The 15728-nt window shown below is 38.4% G+C and overlaps 1 protein-coding gene across 1 annotated transcript in view; it reads right to left on the reverse strand.

Moving 5' to 3' along the window:
* LOC143040768 (ankyrin repeat and SAM domain-containing protein 6-like) overlaps positions 1-15728 on the reverse strand; it is a 696708-nt gene that overhangs the window by 177658 nt on the left and 503322 nt on the right. Inside the window, exon 8 of the mRNA XM_076212184.1 lies at positions 12505-12640. Coding sequence (XP_076068299.1) covers positions 12505-12640 — 136 coding nt within the window. The remainder of the gene's footprint in view (positions 1-12504; positions 12641-15728) is intronic.

The raw sequence follows: 15728 nt of genomic DNA on the forward strand, positions 1-15728 counted from the left end.
AACAGTTCCTTGAAAGAAGGAAAAGTTCCAAAAGATTGGAAAAAAGCAAATATAGTACCTATATACAGTATAAAAGAGGAAATAAAGAAGACCCTACCAACTATAGACCAGTCTCTCTAACAAGTACAATAGCAAAAATTTGTGAAAGAATTGTCAAAAGTAGATGGGTAAAATATTTAGAAAAAAAAAACGTGCTAAATCCAAGGCAATTTGGATTCAGACAAGGACAATCATGTGTCACCAATTTAATATGTATTGGCCCCCGTCTGGGGATATTGGTCCCCGTCTGGGGTATTGGCTGCTTGTTATTGTGGCAAAGTAGCATGCAGTCGATACTTTAGGGTCTATATGGGGCGCCCCTACGGACCAGAGTCACACATCATTTTGTCTATGATAGAGGAAAACTCTGTTCATAGAGAAATGATGACACTTTTATACTACGACTGTCCCTCCGTTATGCTGTCCCCCAACCCTTGTTGCTATACTGTACCATTTCTCTGAGTATTTTCTTTTTCTGTGGTGGGGGAATTCCCTGTGGTGGGGGAAAAGAATACTGCCACCAAGTATTCCCACTTGGATCGTAAGAGGCGAGAATAAAGGGACGGGGATTGGGACTAGGCATCCTTCTCCTTGTAGCCCCACAGGGGACATTCCTAAAAGCAAAGGCAGAGGCATAAGAGGGGCTGGAAGGCCTCGGACCAGCACCCTAAAGTTTGGGTCTTTTAATGTGCGTGGATGTGGTACAGATGAGAGTAAAAGGGAAGAGATAGGTAGTATGTTTATGAGAAGAAAGATGGACGTGTTGGCTTTGAGTGAAACTAAGCTGAAAGGGAAGGGCGATTGTAAGTTTGGGAGTGTAAGTGGGAGGTTATCAGGAGTGAAGAGAGGGCGAGGGAGGGAAGGGGTGGCTATACTAGTAAGTGAAGAGATAGGTAAACGTGTAGTGGAGTTGAAGGAGGTTTCCTCAAGGATAATGTGGATGAAGGTGAAACTGGGAAAGGAGATGTGGTTTTTTGTAAGTGCATATGGGCCTGGCAGTTAAAAGAATGTAGAAGAAAGGTAGGCCTTTTTTTCTGAAGGATCTTGCTGATTTTTTTCTGTGATATCTAGGTCTGAGGAAACCCTCACAGCATGAGTTTTATTCAGATCTGACGAGTATTTTTGGGCTTTCAAATCCTATCTCCTCTTACATTTTTTATTCGATGTCTTTCATTTTACAGCAAAAGAATCTTCTACATATATAAAAAAACAAAATAGAAAGCTTTTTTAATATCTTTGTTTAACGGCAAGGAAAAAAAATATAAAAAAAATATTGAAAAAAAAAGCAAAGATTTGACTTTGACACGTTATTAAAAAAAATTTAGTTAACATGTGCAAAAAAACTCTCCATTTTATTTTTTGTCATTTATCTAGCTATTAATATAGACCTCATATGCAAAAATCGGTTGAAAATTGAGGGAGGAGATAGACTTTGAGTATCAAAAACTTACATTTTTCAGAAATGAGTGTTAAAGTTTTTTTTTTCCTTAGTTTGACTAAATTTTACATTGGACCTCCTAAGACCCATTGAAAACAGGTTCCATTGTATTTTCATGATGATTTTGCATCTTTCAAGTAACTCAGGCACTTTGTACCCTCCTACAGTGTAGGATGTTATTCACTCAAAGTGAGGGTCTCATAAGCCGCCACCTCACTCAGTCGCAAAGTTTGAGTTCTTGGTCTAGAATGACCCAGCAAGGTAGTCTGATTGCTGGGATTCAGCTCTCTTTCTTTTCTTGGGTTTCCTTTCTGGTGATGGAACAGGCTCTTGCTACATCAGGGACATCACTGTGAGATTTGAGACTCTAAACCCAAGGTGTTGCAACAAGGAGGCATCCTTGTAGCCACTTGTTAGCAAACAGTTGTTTGCGTAGAGACAACTTGTCTGATATAGGTGTAGAGGACAGAGGATTAAGGTGCTGAGGATGTGGATGTAGATGGAAGGGAGAGAGCTGCTGGAGGGAGTACTAGTGGTGGTGGCGGAGGTGGTGATAACAAAGTTGATGCTGGGGTTCTTTCTTTCTCCCCTTGAGTTGCTAATGTAGACGTTCTTATCTTCTGCAAGTGTGCCTTTTGTTTGGATAGCTTAGGCATGGCTAATATCTCTTCACTGAAAAATAGATGCGAATTTCACACGGCAAATTAGTGAATGCGGCAAGCTAACGTGTACATGTCCTTTACTTTGTAAGGCTCAGGCCACTGCCAGTCGTGCAGGCTGAACTTCCTCACACCACATACTCACGTGCATGCCGGACGTAAGAGAAAACTTTATGAGTGTATCAAATGCAAAGAAATAGGGTAAAATATGGTCAAAACGTATGTAAACAATGGTCGTGCGCAGCATGTGGCTGCCGGGGGGAGGGAGGGTAGGCCCTTTACACCCTTTAAAAATGACGGTACGATAAAAACACTTTACCAGCATCTAGAGCAAGATCCCTACTATGTATTTATGCAATAAAAAAAAATTGAATGAGTGCATAGAGGGTTTAGGGAGAAGTGTAAATGTAATAATACTGGGAGACCTTAATGCTAGGGTAGGAAAGGAGCCAATTGATGGAGAGGTTGGGAAATGTGGAGTTCCAGGAAAGAATCGTAGTGGAGAGTTGATGGTGGAAATGTGTCTAGAAAGAGAGTTGATGATAGCAAATACAGTGTTTCGGAAGAGTCAAACATAAGTACACATGGGAGAGGGTGATGGAGGGAAAGGTGGTAGATAGAGCTTTAATGGACTATGCAGTGGTAAATAGGATTATGATAGGAAGAGTTAGGGATCTACATGTGCTAAGGGGAGAGGGTGGGGGAATATCAGATCATTTTCTGGTGGAAGGTAAGTTGAGAGTGGAGGACAGATGGAGGAAGAGGAAAGGGACAAAAGGTAAGGAGGTGCTTAGAGTGAACTCTTTAAACGAAGAGGAAAAGGAGAAGGAGTACAAGAGGAAGCTGAAGGAGGAGTGGGAGGGAGTGAAGGAGGAGTGGGAGGGAGTGAAGGATAGCGTAGAGGTAGGTGTGGAGGAATGGGGATGGTTCAAGGAGGGAGTCACAAAGTGTGCAAAGATGGTGTGTGGAACAAGAAGGTCAGGAGGAAATAGAAGGAAGGGTAGTGAATGGTGGGATGAGGAAATGAAGAAGGTTGTAGAAGAGAAGAAGTGAGCTTACACAGATTGGTTACAAAATAGGACGAGGGAGTCATATGAGACGTACAGGGAAAAGAAAAGAGAAGTAAAGAAAAAGGTAAAGGAGGCAAAGAGGAGAGCAGATGTAAAATGGGGTAAGAGTATGACAGAAAATTTTGAAAGTAATAAAAAGATGTTTTGGAAATAAATTAAGAGAGGAAGAGGAGGCGAATCAAGTACAGAAGAAAAGGTAAAAGGTCCAGATGGAGAGATGATAATGGAGGAGAAGGCAGTAAGGGGAAGATGGGCAGAATATTTTAGGGAGTTGCTTAATGTGAAGGAGGATAGGGAGGGAAAGATAGCTGCAGTGGGAAATGCTAAGAAAATGAGAGTGATGAGTGAGGAAAATGGAGGAGAAATAAGGAAGGATGAAGTGAAGGCAGCAGTTAAGATGATGAAAGCAGGTAAGGCACCTGGTATGGATGGATGCCATGCAGAATGTCTTAAAAAAGGAGGTATAGTGATGGTGGACTGGCTGGTGAGGTTATTTAATGTTTGCTGGAGAGAAGGTAGAGTGCCAGAGGACTGGAGGAGTGCTTGTATAGTTCCACTTTACAAGGGAAAAGGGGACAAGTGTGAATGTAGTAGTTTCAGAGGGATTAGCTTGTTAAGTGTAGTTGGGAAGGCTTATGGGAGGATCTTGATTGAGAGGATTAGGAGAGGAACAGAGGGAGTAATTGGTGAGGAACAGTGTGGGTTTAGGACAGGTAGAGGTAGTGTAGATCAGATTTTTGTGGTAAGACAGATATGTGAGAAAGCTATAGGAAAGGGGAAGGATGTTTTCTGGGCCTTTATGGATCTGGAAAAGGCTTATGACAGGGTAGACAGAAAGGCACTGTGGGAGGTTATGTGGATATACGGGATAGGAGGAAAGCTTCTGGGAGCTGTCAAGAGTAATTATGAGAGTAGAAGAGCTTGTGTCAGGATTAGAAATGGAGAGAGTGAGTGGTTTGAGGTAAAGGTGGGACTTCGTCAGGGATGTGTTATGTCACCCTGGCTGTTCAACTTAAACATTAAAACTACACCCAAAGACCTTTATTACACACAGATACTCTCTTCTCTTCCTCCACAACCACCAAATACCAGCCTCCGGAAACATATTCATAATCATATCACTCACCGCTCCATTAACACACTGAAAGACAACACACTGCTGCATGCCAGACCCCCTGATATCCACCCTTCTGAATCCTCTCTCCCACGTAAGGACAGAGTCCACTTGGCCAGACTGCGATGCGGTCACCACCCAGCACTTCTAAGCTACCAGAAGAGGCTGGACGACCGTGTTGTGAACAGCTGCCCAGGATGTAACACTTCACCCCATACCATACAACACATAATGGAAGACTGCATTATACACAATCATGCACGCAAACAACACAACATACACTCTATAAAGGATTTGTGGGAAAACCCAGTTTCGGCTGTGGCCTTCCTTGGGGAGACGGGACTGCTCGGACAGACAGTCTAGGGAACGACAACAACAACAACAACAACTTATACATGGATGGGGTGGTGCGAGAGGTGAATGCAAGGGTAGTGGGTCAGGGATTGGAGATGGTTAAGGAAAATGGAGAAAAGTGGGAGGTGAGCCAGCTGTTGTTTGCGGACGACACTGCGCTTGTGGCAGGATTGGAGGAGGGATTGAGGAAGTTGGTGACAGAGTTTGGGAGAGTATGTGATAGAAAAAAGCTGAAGATAAATGTGGGTAAAAGTAAGGTGATGATGTACAAGGGGTGAAAGTGGCAATAATCTGGAAGTGAGCATTAAGGGAGAGCAACTGGAGGAAGTGGATAGTTTTAGACATTTGGGTGCAAATGTGGCAGGAAAGGGTGGAGTGAAGGTGGAAGTAGAATGTAGATTGAGAGAAGCGAGTAAATGCCTTGGTGGTTTAAAAAGTGTAATGAGGAATAGAAATTTGGGAATGGATGCTAAGAGGACACTGTATGATGGAGTGATTGTGCCAACAGCACTGTATGGAGCAGAAACATGGAACATAAGAGAGGAAGAGAGAAGGAACTTGAATGTGTTTGAGATGAAGTGTCTGAGAAGTATGATGGGGGTTACTAGGCTAGATAGAGTGAGAAATGAGGAGGTGAGGAGGAGAACAGGGGTGGAAAGGGAGCTGGGAGATAGGGTTGATGAAAGAGTATTAGGATGGTTTGGACACATGGAAAGAATGAGTGAAGAAAGACTAGTAAAAGAGGTATGGAAGGCAGATGTGGAGGGAGTGAACATGAGGGGATGTCCTAGGATGAGGTGGATGGATGGGGTGAAGGGGACTTTGGGGAAGAGGGGAATGTCTGTTGAGGAAGGACGGGAGAGGACAGAAGACAGGGGTGAATGGAGAATGGTTGTATATGGAAAATGTTGTAATGCATGAGGTGGAATGGACGGGGGAATGGGGGGTGAGGTAGTGTGTGTGAGCAAATATTTTGACGCAGCCTGAAGGGATTTCTCCCCGTCCTCTCCTTTATATGGGGGGACGGAGAGGGGGGGTCGCCGATTTAATGAAGTGGCCTTGCTGTGGATGTGCTGTGTCCTGCGACACTGCTTCTGACCCAGGGCAGTGGACAGGGTGCAGGGATGACCCGTCATCTAGGAGGTGCTAAGATGGGAGGGAGGGTGGAGGGGTGTGGAGTGTTTTCGGGGATGGAATGGGTGGGAATGATTTTATGCCTTGTCCTTTTTGGCTACCTCCCTGGTAAGGGGGAAAAAGACTTGGTATATATATGTATGTATTCATGGCTAATAGATATAATACAAGAAAGAGATGGATGGGCTGATTGTGCATTTCTAGACCTAAAAAAAGCTTTTGACAAAGTACCACATAAGAAGTTGCTTAAGAAATTAGAAACCGAAGGCGTAATACAGGTCAAACTGCTTAAATGGATGGAAGACTTCTTGCACGAAAGAAAAATGAGAGTAGTGATAAGAGACAAACACTTGAATTGGGATGAAGTAATAAGTAGTGTTCCACAAGGAACAGTTCTGGCCCCAATAATGTTTGCTATATATATTAATGATATGGATGAAGAAATTGAAAGTTATATGAGCTTCTTTGCAGATGATGCAAAACTATTAAAAAAAGTGAACACGGAAGAAGATTGTGAATCACTACAGAGTCTAAATAAAGTATGGGAATGGAGTAGGAAGTGGGAGATGGATTTCAATACTAAAAAGTGTAGTATAATGGAATTTGGAAAAAGCAAAAAAAGAATAACAGGATCATATAAATTGGGAGAAGAAAGAATAAAAAAAAATTGAAAATGAGAAGGACCTGGGAGTCATTGTTATGAATAATATGTCACCTGAGAAACATGTAAATAAGATTTTTGGTGATACTTATAATTTAATAAGAACAATCAAAGTGGCATTTACATACCTGGATGAAGAAATGGTGAAGAAAATACTAATCACTCTGATAAGACCAAGATTGGAATATGCAGCAACGATGTGGTCACCAAGTACAAAAAATGTATAAAAAAACTTGAAAGAATACAAAGAGCAATTACAAAATTGGCACCAACACTCTCAAAACTATCATATGAAGAGAGACTAGCAAAACTTGAACTACAGACACTAGAGCAAAGAAGAGAGAGAGGAGATTTGATAGCTATTTACAGAATCATGAAAGGCATAGAAATTATTGATAGAGAAGACCTAATACAATGGGATGATAGAAATACAAGAGGACACGGAAAGAAAATCAAGAAAGACAGCTATAGAAGAGATCTGAAAAAGAACAGCTTTTCTCACAGAGTAATAGACAGTTGGAACAAGTTAGATGAGAAAGTAGTGTGTGCAAAAACAATACATGAATTTAAAAATAGTTTAGATAAAATGAGATATGAAGACGGGACACCACGAGCATAGCTCCCCTTCCCATAAAATACAACTAGGTACAACTAGGTAAATACACATCAAGCACCTAACATAGAAAATCAATAAGAAAATAAACATAACAAAATCAGCAGCAATTACAGGTTCTGGTTGGCAGAAACTCTAATCATAGTCTACAAATAGCTCATAGGAACCACCTTGACTACACTTTTCTGCATTGATTTCCTACCAAAACCAGCTAAATAGAACATCTATACACAGAAATCGAAGTCTTCCCATAGAACAGCACATCAAAATAATTGGCACACAGTCCTATGCAAGAGCCTGTATATATTTATTCCATTAAATATGAACTACTGCAGAAGATTAAAGAGGCATTTCACTATATGGATGAAGAGATGATGAAAATACTCATAGAAACCCTGATTCATCCAAAACTGGAATATGCATCACTAGTATGGTCTTCATACAGTGAAGGATATAAGCAGGATCGAGAGAATACAATATGCAGTCACCAAACTGGTTCCCAGCCTTGCAGATAAACCACATCAGGAACAACTAAAAGCACTGGGTCTGCCAACTTTGAAAGATCAAAGAAAAGGAAGTGTTATGATTACAGTATTCAGGTCACTAAAGGGGATAGATTGCATTGACAGAAGAGATCTTCTGATAGATGGGAGGGCTTTAAGATGTCAAGGGAGCAAATTGAAAGAGACCACATGTCTAGAGGATGTGAAGAAATACAGTTTTCTATATAGATGCATAAATAACTGAAATAGCTTAGGAAGTGATATAGCCCAAGCTCAAACAATACACAAGTTCAAATCTAATTATGATAATTGGAAATCAAAGATATAAATTAAGTTGAAACCATACATGAATTTGAGGCTAGGTAGAATAAATAATTTGAGAATATGAAATGGGACCCAACAAGCATTGCTCCTTTTCCTGTATACTACATTTAGGTAAATACATAATACAGATATAACCAACTGAATAAAAGCACAAGCAGCATAATACTCAAATGACATTGTACCATCCATACAGAAACATACATACAATTAGATCACAAAATAAGCACTCTATAGCTGACCATCAAACTACTCAAGACATCAGCCCTGGCTTATGAGCGCTGGCTTACGAGCAAAAATATAAACAACAAACGATCAGCGGCGGCCTTTTTGTTTATACACGGAGTGGTAAGCTGTGCATTCGTGGTGAAACAATGTAGGTCGAATTTGTACCTCCGTTACTTTCTTTTTTCATTTTTTTTTATTGTTCTTAAAAATGGAAACCCCTAAATCCAAGGACGCAACTAAAAGAAGCCTGGAGGAAACTAAAATCGAAACTCCACGAGGAGTAGTGAGGAAAAAATCATGCTTCGCTTCAACACCAAGAGAATATCAAAGACTAGACGTAAGTAGATTTTCTGGGTTTGAAAGGGAAGGAAATGGATTATTAAGAATAGAAAATGACAGAGAACCCAGATACAGGAACATAATGAGGAGTAGAGATCTAAGTGATATCGTAGACGAACTATTAGAACTTAAAAGCGAATATAAGATAATGTACCAGGAAGTATCAAACCTAAGGAAAGCCAACGAGGAAAACAATAGGGAGATGGACGAGTTGAAAAAAGAATTAAAACAGCTTAAGGATGAGAATGAGAGGTTGAAAAGTGAGGATAATAGTAGGAAAGAGGTTCTGAAACGAGAAATCAAAAGTCAAATGAAAGAAGTGACCGAAAAGGTGGAGGAAAGAATTAGGGAGAACGACCTACAGGAAATAAAAAAACAGTGGAAAATTGAGAAGGAAAGTCAGGAAATATCTTTAAAGAAAATAATGGAACAACAAGTAAAAGATAATACAAAAGAAACTGTAATTCAGGTTATTAAAGAGAAAAGTAACCTAGTTAGGGACACAGTGGATAGAAAAAGATGTATAGTAGTCTATGGCATTAAAGAAAAGCACAATGTACCAAGATACCAGAGGGAAAAGGAAGAAAAAGAGATTGCCAAAGAAATACTAAAGGAGTTACAAACAGATGAGTTAGGCTGGGACAGAGAAATCAAGGAAACTCATAGAATGGGCAAGTACTCTAAAGATAAGCTATATAGACCATTAAAAGTAAAACTTAGATCGCAATCAAGTGTAGAAGAAATTTTAACTAGAACAATGAGACTAGCAAATAGTGAACAGTACAAAAATATATGGATCAAAAATGAAATGAGTGAGGAAGAAAAAGAGAAAGAAAAGGAACTTAGGAATGAGGCAAATGAAAGGAATGAGAATAGAACTGAAAAAGAAAAGGAGGAGTTTTTTTGGAGAGTGATAGACATGAGGCTGAGGAAAAAGTACATAGAGAAAATGGAAACAAAGAAGACAGAAGGGGAGGAGGAGAAAGGAAACTAAAAATAGCTTACACAAATATAGACGGAATAATCTCAGGAATAAACGAATTAAATGATTATCTAGTATTAGAAAAACCAGACATAATGGGAATTGTAGAAACCAAATTAAAGTTCATACTAACACCCCACAATGTGGGACAAGGAGAATACAACTGTTGGACAAAGAATAGAAAGAACAAACAGGGCGGAGGAGTTCTAATTTTGGCCAAGAAAGATTTAACTGTAACAAAAATAACTGAAGGAAAAAATAATGTAGAATCAATTATAGTACAAGTCGAAGGTAAAAAAATGAAGAAAAGAAAATTTGCAGTGGTATATGTACCTCCTAAGACACAAGCCTGGTCAGAGAGGGATCACGCTGAGTTACTAGATGATACAAAGGAAGAACTAATTGAAACACTGAAGGATGGAGGAAATACAGTAATTATGGGTGACTTTAATTCAAAAGAAATATGCTGGGAAGAAATGACAGTGAAAGGGGGAGAGAAACACTGGGGCAATGTACTCCTTGACTTGACCATTGAATACACAATGACCCAGTGGATTAGAGAAAATACTGGATATAGAGGAAATGAAGAACCCTCAATATTGGACTTAATACTTACAACAGAACCTGAGATAATCGATAATATTATTTACAAAACTCCGATAGGAAAGAGTGACCATGTACTAATAGAAATGGAATTGAAGGAACAACCAGACCAAAGCAAAAATGTTAAACATAGAATAGGAAGACCCATGTATAACAAAACAAACTTTGAGAAAGTTAAAACATTCTTTTGCAATGCAAACTGGGAAAAATTCCAAAACGAAGATACAGGGATAGAAGAAAAATGGAACATACTAAAAGAAATTTATAATGAAGGAGTGGACAATTTCGTACCACAACAAAAAATGGAAAAGGCATACATAAAGAACTGGTACAACAAAAGATGTAGTGAAGCAAAGGAAAAAAGGGACAAAGCTTGGAAAAAATGGAAAAGAGATAAGAAACAAAGCAAATGGCAAACATACATCAAACTAAGAAACGAATATGTAAAAAGAGAAATTACGAAAAAAAGATAATAGACAAATGTAAAGAAGAACCCAAACTATTTTACAAATATGTAAATGGAAAACTGAAAAACAAACAAGAAATAGAAAAACTGCGCCAAGATAAAAAAGAATTTACAGAAGAACTGGAAATGGCTGAAATAATGAACAACCACTTCAGATCAGTATTCACAATAGAAAACTCGCCTAACAGTGAAGTTAGAGAGAGAGAATTATCCCCAGCAATGAAAGAAATAAACGTAACACAAAAAGAAATCAGTGATCAAATTAAAACCCTGGATGTCAGAAAATCACATGGCCCAGACGGAATAGCAAACTGGATACTGAAAGAATGCATGGAAGAATTAACTGACAAAATATATGATATAATTAAATCATCAATTAAAGAAGGAAAAGTACCATTGGACTGGAAAAAAGCAAACATTGTACCAATTTATAAGGGAGGTGATAAGGAAGATCCATCTAACTACAGACCGGTCTCACTAACAAGCACAATAGCAAAAATTTGTGAAAGAGTGATCAAAAACAGATGGGTTAAGTACCTGGAAGAAAAATCTATACTGAACCCAAATCAATTTGGATTTAGACAAGGGAGATCCTGTACAACAAATCTGATTTGCTTTTACTCAAGATTAGTAGACATTATACAAGAAAGAGATGGATGGGCAGACTGTGCTTTTCTGGACCTGCAAAAGGCATTTGACAAGGTACCTCATAGGAAACTAATAAATAAGATAGAGTCAAAAGGTGGCATCAGAGGAAAATTATTGGAATGGATGAAAGACTTTCTGATTGGGAGGAAAATGAGAGTTGTAATTAGAGAAAAATTCTCCAACTGGGAAGAAGTAAAAAGCGGGGTCCCGCAAGGATCAGTACTGGCACCGATCATGTTCGCTGTATACGTTAATGACATGAATGAAGGCGTGGAGTGCTATATAAATTTTTTTGCAGATGATGCAAAATTACTTAAGAAGGTAAAAACGGAAGAGGACTGCAACTCATTGCAACAAGATCTGGACGCAATATGGAATTGGACTCAAAAGTGGGAAGTAAAATTCAATATTAAGAAATGCAGCATAATGGAATTTGGAAAGAGTAAAAATAGAATATCAAAAGATTACAGAATTGGGGAAGAAAAAATAAACAAAACAAACTATGAAAAAGATCTTGGAGTGATGATTGGAAAGGACATGAAACCAGATAAGCATATAAACAAGATGTTCGGAGAAACCTACAACTTATTGCGAGCAATCAAAGTGGCATTTACCTATATGGACGAAGAAATGATAAGGAAAATACTTACTACACTAATAAGACCAAAACTCGAGTATGCAGCATCACTTTGGACACCCAGTACCAAAAAGAATATTAAGAAACTAGAAAGATTACAAAGAGCGACAACAAAACTAGCACCAACACTCGCCGAACTAACATATGAGCAAAGACTATCCAAATTGAACCTACCAACTCTGGAACAAAGAAGAGAAAGAGGAGATTTGCTATCTACAGAATAATGAAAGGAATGGAAGTTTTAGACAGGAACGACCTATTAATGTGGGACAACGGTAAAACAAGAGGACACGGAAAAAAATTGAAAAAGGATAGTTATAGAAAAAACTTGAAAAGGAACAGTTTCCCACACAGAGCGATAAATACATGGAACAAATTAGACAACAAAACAGTATGTGCTAACACTATACAAGATTTTAAGATAAAACTTGATGCGGAGAGATACAAAGACGGGTCACCACGAGCATAGCTCCCCTCCCGTATATTACAACTAGGTAAATACAGAAAAATCCCTCCCATAACAAGCAAGAACCACACTACAACAAGTGCATTCAGAATACCATCCACCTTTAAAACAAACACCAACACAGAATAGGCCTTGCCACAGTTATTTGTTAACATCAAACTATTGCTAATGCTAAACAGCCCTTTTAATCTAAATCATCATGTTATAATCAACAGAGCTGGCAGCTTACCATGATAGGTGGGAGTCGGGTTTCATGGGGGAAAATGGGTTCATATGGAATAGGTTCCATTGGGGTCACAACATCTAATGTTTCTAGATCATCAGGTGGTCCATTGTATCCCTTTTTATACTTTACTTTGTGGAATCTGAAAAGAAAATTTTATGAAATTCCTTAAAATAAATAAAAAAAATTCCAATCATCTTACAAAAATTAGCCAATACAAAATGTGAATAACCTCTGCAACATGAATCAAATTCTTGCAGGCAGCATCTGCTGCCTGATGTATATGATTCGATGATGCATCACAATACTTGCATTATAAAATATAAAGTTACAGTATTAATCACTCTCTTTCACTCTGAATAACAATAACCACAGAAAATATGATCAAGCCAATCCATAGAATATGGGGGTCACTCACCTACAACTACAAAATAAACAATCAAGATGCCAATGCCGGCATCCTCATATACCCACTTGCACCTTATGGAGGCTACATAGGTGTCATCATATGGAAAACACAAAAGTCCATAAAACACAAAAATTACAACGCCCACAGCTAAGGTACTTGGCTTACTTTACAGTAGTCTTCTGATGTCACACACTCCAGTACTGCCACTGCTGTAAGAATTTTTGGAATACCTGTTTGCTTTCAGATGGTTTTTAGATATTGTGTCAGAATTTACCTGATGCTCCCCATACTGTCAAGCCTCCTAATTTTTAATAACAATTGCTCTGCATTATGTGGTCAGCTTTTTGATTGGTCAAGCACATGATAATAATTGGTGCCTCAAATTTCACCCACCAGATACCCATAACCCTACACAAGCTACCAATAATAATCAGTCTGTCCCATAGATCCCTCTTAGAAATAACATTGGACTATGGTAAATTATATTAGTGAGGAATTGTTTCTATGTCTCCAGCTTGTATTGTAGTAGCATGGAGGAGCAGTCACCTGTTTACTACAATTATATGAATACAGTTAGATAAATACCAGATGCCAACTCTCCTTGTGGAGGAAACACAGTCAATGTTGATAAAGATAGATCATGGGTCCAGTCTAAAGACCAAATGGCTTTGCAGGGTTGCACCTCCAAGTGAAGGTAAGGATAATGTCCATCACATAGGACTACTATTTGTAGATATCTGTTGTTGGTTCTTGGTTTGGCAAAGCAAGCATTAGGCTGGTGTCATGTCCCTGCCTGATATCATCATAACCACAAAGCAGCAATGAAAAGAACAATCACAAAATAATGGAAGCACCAGCTAGCAGCATTATAATGTATGGTAATTGTGATTCAACAAATACAAGAATGTCCGAGAACTTACTTGGTTGTGTTCTCAGACAATTGGCCTGAAATGATGTAGAATTTAAAGGCTTCTTATGAGAAGACATAAGAAGGTCTCTTGACATCAGGTTTCAAGATAGGAGTATCAGGTTCCAGAGCTCTGGGTCTTCTGAGTAGGCCGACGAAAGTAGTCATATTCGGCAGGACTCTTACGTGTTCAAAAAGCTCAAAGCCACGGGTTAACTTTTATCTTAATCAAATTCTCAAAGTTTCCAGATTTTTAAACCAAAATTACTTTATAGATTCAATCAATATTAGGGAGGGGAGTTTAATCGTATTTTATTTAAAGTTACGGTAGGTGTGGTTTGAAGATTCGGAAAAGGTTCCTGAATCAAAAGAAATTACCACAATGCTTTGAGGGAAATCCCCGAACCAAGGTAAACTTTACGATACCCAAACAACAATTACCACAAATGAAGCTAATAATAAGAATGGAAAATACTTAACATAGGAAGTCAAAATTGCAAAAAGGTGGAAAGAATACTCCAACAACTGCTAAATGCGAGGACAGGAATCATGAAAGGTCTATGATGGTAAAGAGAGGGAATGACATGCAAAGGGGGAGCAGAGTGGTCACAAATTAGTGAAAAAAAAAAAATAGAAAATGCAATGGCAAGTTGAAATAGAGAAAGAATGAGACTAGATGATGTGTGTGTGGAGCTAATCATGAGGAGGGGTAAGACAGTGAGAATGTTTTGTGATATAATATGTTTTGTGATGAAATGTATATTACAAGAGAAGGCGAGTACCCAAGATTTGGAAGAAAGCATGTACAGTCATTTACAATCCGTTGCCACTGGTCTCTTGCAGACAACACTCGGCCTCCAGGAAACTGGCAACAGCCACTGGGCAGTACCATAAATCACTTAGAGTAGAGGTAATATATTGTTGTCTGGGAATAGTCATTGTTGGGCATTGTAGTATGAGGTGCCCCTTCACCCTGTTTTTCGTTTCTATTTTTAATCCAATGATTATAGAATCCATGTCCAACACTATCTGGTGGTAGTTGACCCTTTAATTTTGTCTCTACAATTCCCAATATGTCTGGTTTTTCTTGTGACAGGTAATCATTTAGTTCATTTAATCCTGAGATCAATCCGTCTATGTTAGTATAAGCCACTTTTAATTTTTTTCCTTCTCCATCTTGTTTTCTGTTCTCTTTGTTTTGCTTACCTGAATATACCATTTTCTCAGGCTCACATCTAAGATTCTCCAATAGAACTCCTTTCTTTCAGTCTCCATTCTCTTTGCACTTTTTTTCCTTCAGCTTCACCTTTTAGTGTCTTCTTCCTTAACATTCATTTCTCTTTTTATCCATATATTGTTGCGGTGTTCATTCTTTGCTAACTTTCCAGATTTTGCTAGTATGTCTTCTACCATTTGTGACCTTAGTTTTATCTTTAGAGGGCAATTTCTTTCTTTTGAATATTGTCCCTTTCTACATGATTCTATTTCCTTTTTTACTTCTTGGTCTTTAACTTGTACCTCTTTTAGAATTGTTTTTGCTATTTCTTTTTCTACTTTTTCTATCAAGTACCCAACCAGGCCATGTCTTTCCTTTAGTCCATATACTACAATACACACATTTTTTATCCACTGTATCTCTAACCCAATTTACTTTTTGATTACTTGAATAATTGTGTCTTTTGCATTCTCCTGCATTTGTTGTACTATTTCTTTAAAAGCTATCTCTTCGCTTTCTCTGCTTTCATTCATTTCTTAATCATCTGCAAATTTTCCTCTCCTTTTCTTAAATTCTCACTATTGGTGGTATCTTTGTTTTTCATCTTTTCATTTTCACATTTAACCTCAATTAGTTCTTTTTTAATTCACTTAGTTAATTTTTTATTTCAGCATTCTTTTTCTTTCAATCACACATCT

Source organism: Oratosquilla oratoria, chromosome 29 (genome assembly GCF_046742065.1).
Source record: "Oratosquilla oratoria isolate Oo_2021 chromosome 29, ASM4674206v1, whole genome shotgun sequence".
Lineage (NCBI taxonomy): Eukaryota > Metazoa > Arthropoda > Malacostraca > Stomatopoda > Squillidae > Oratosquilla > Oratosquilla oratoria.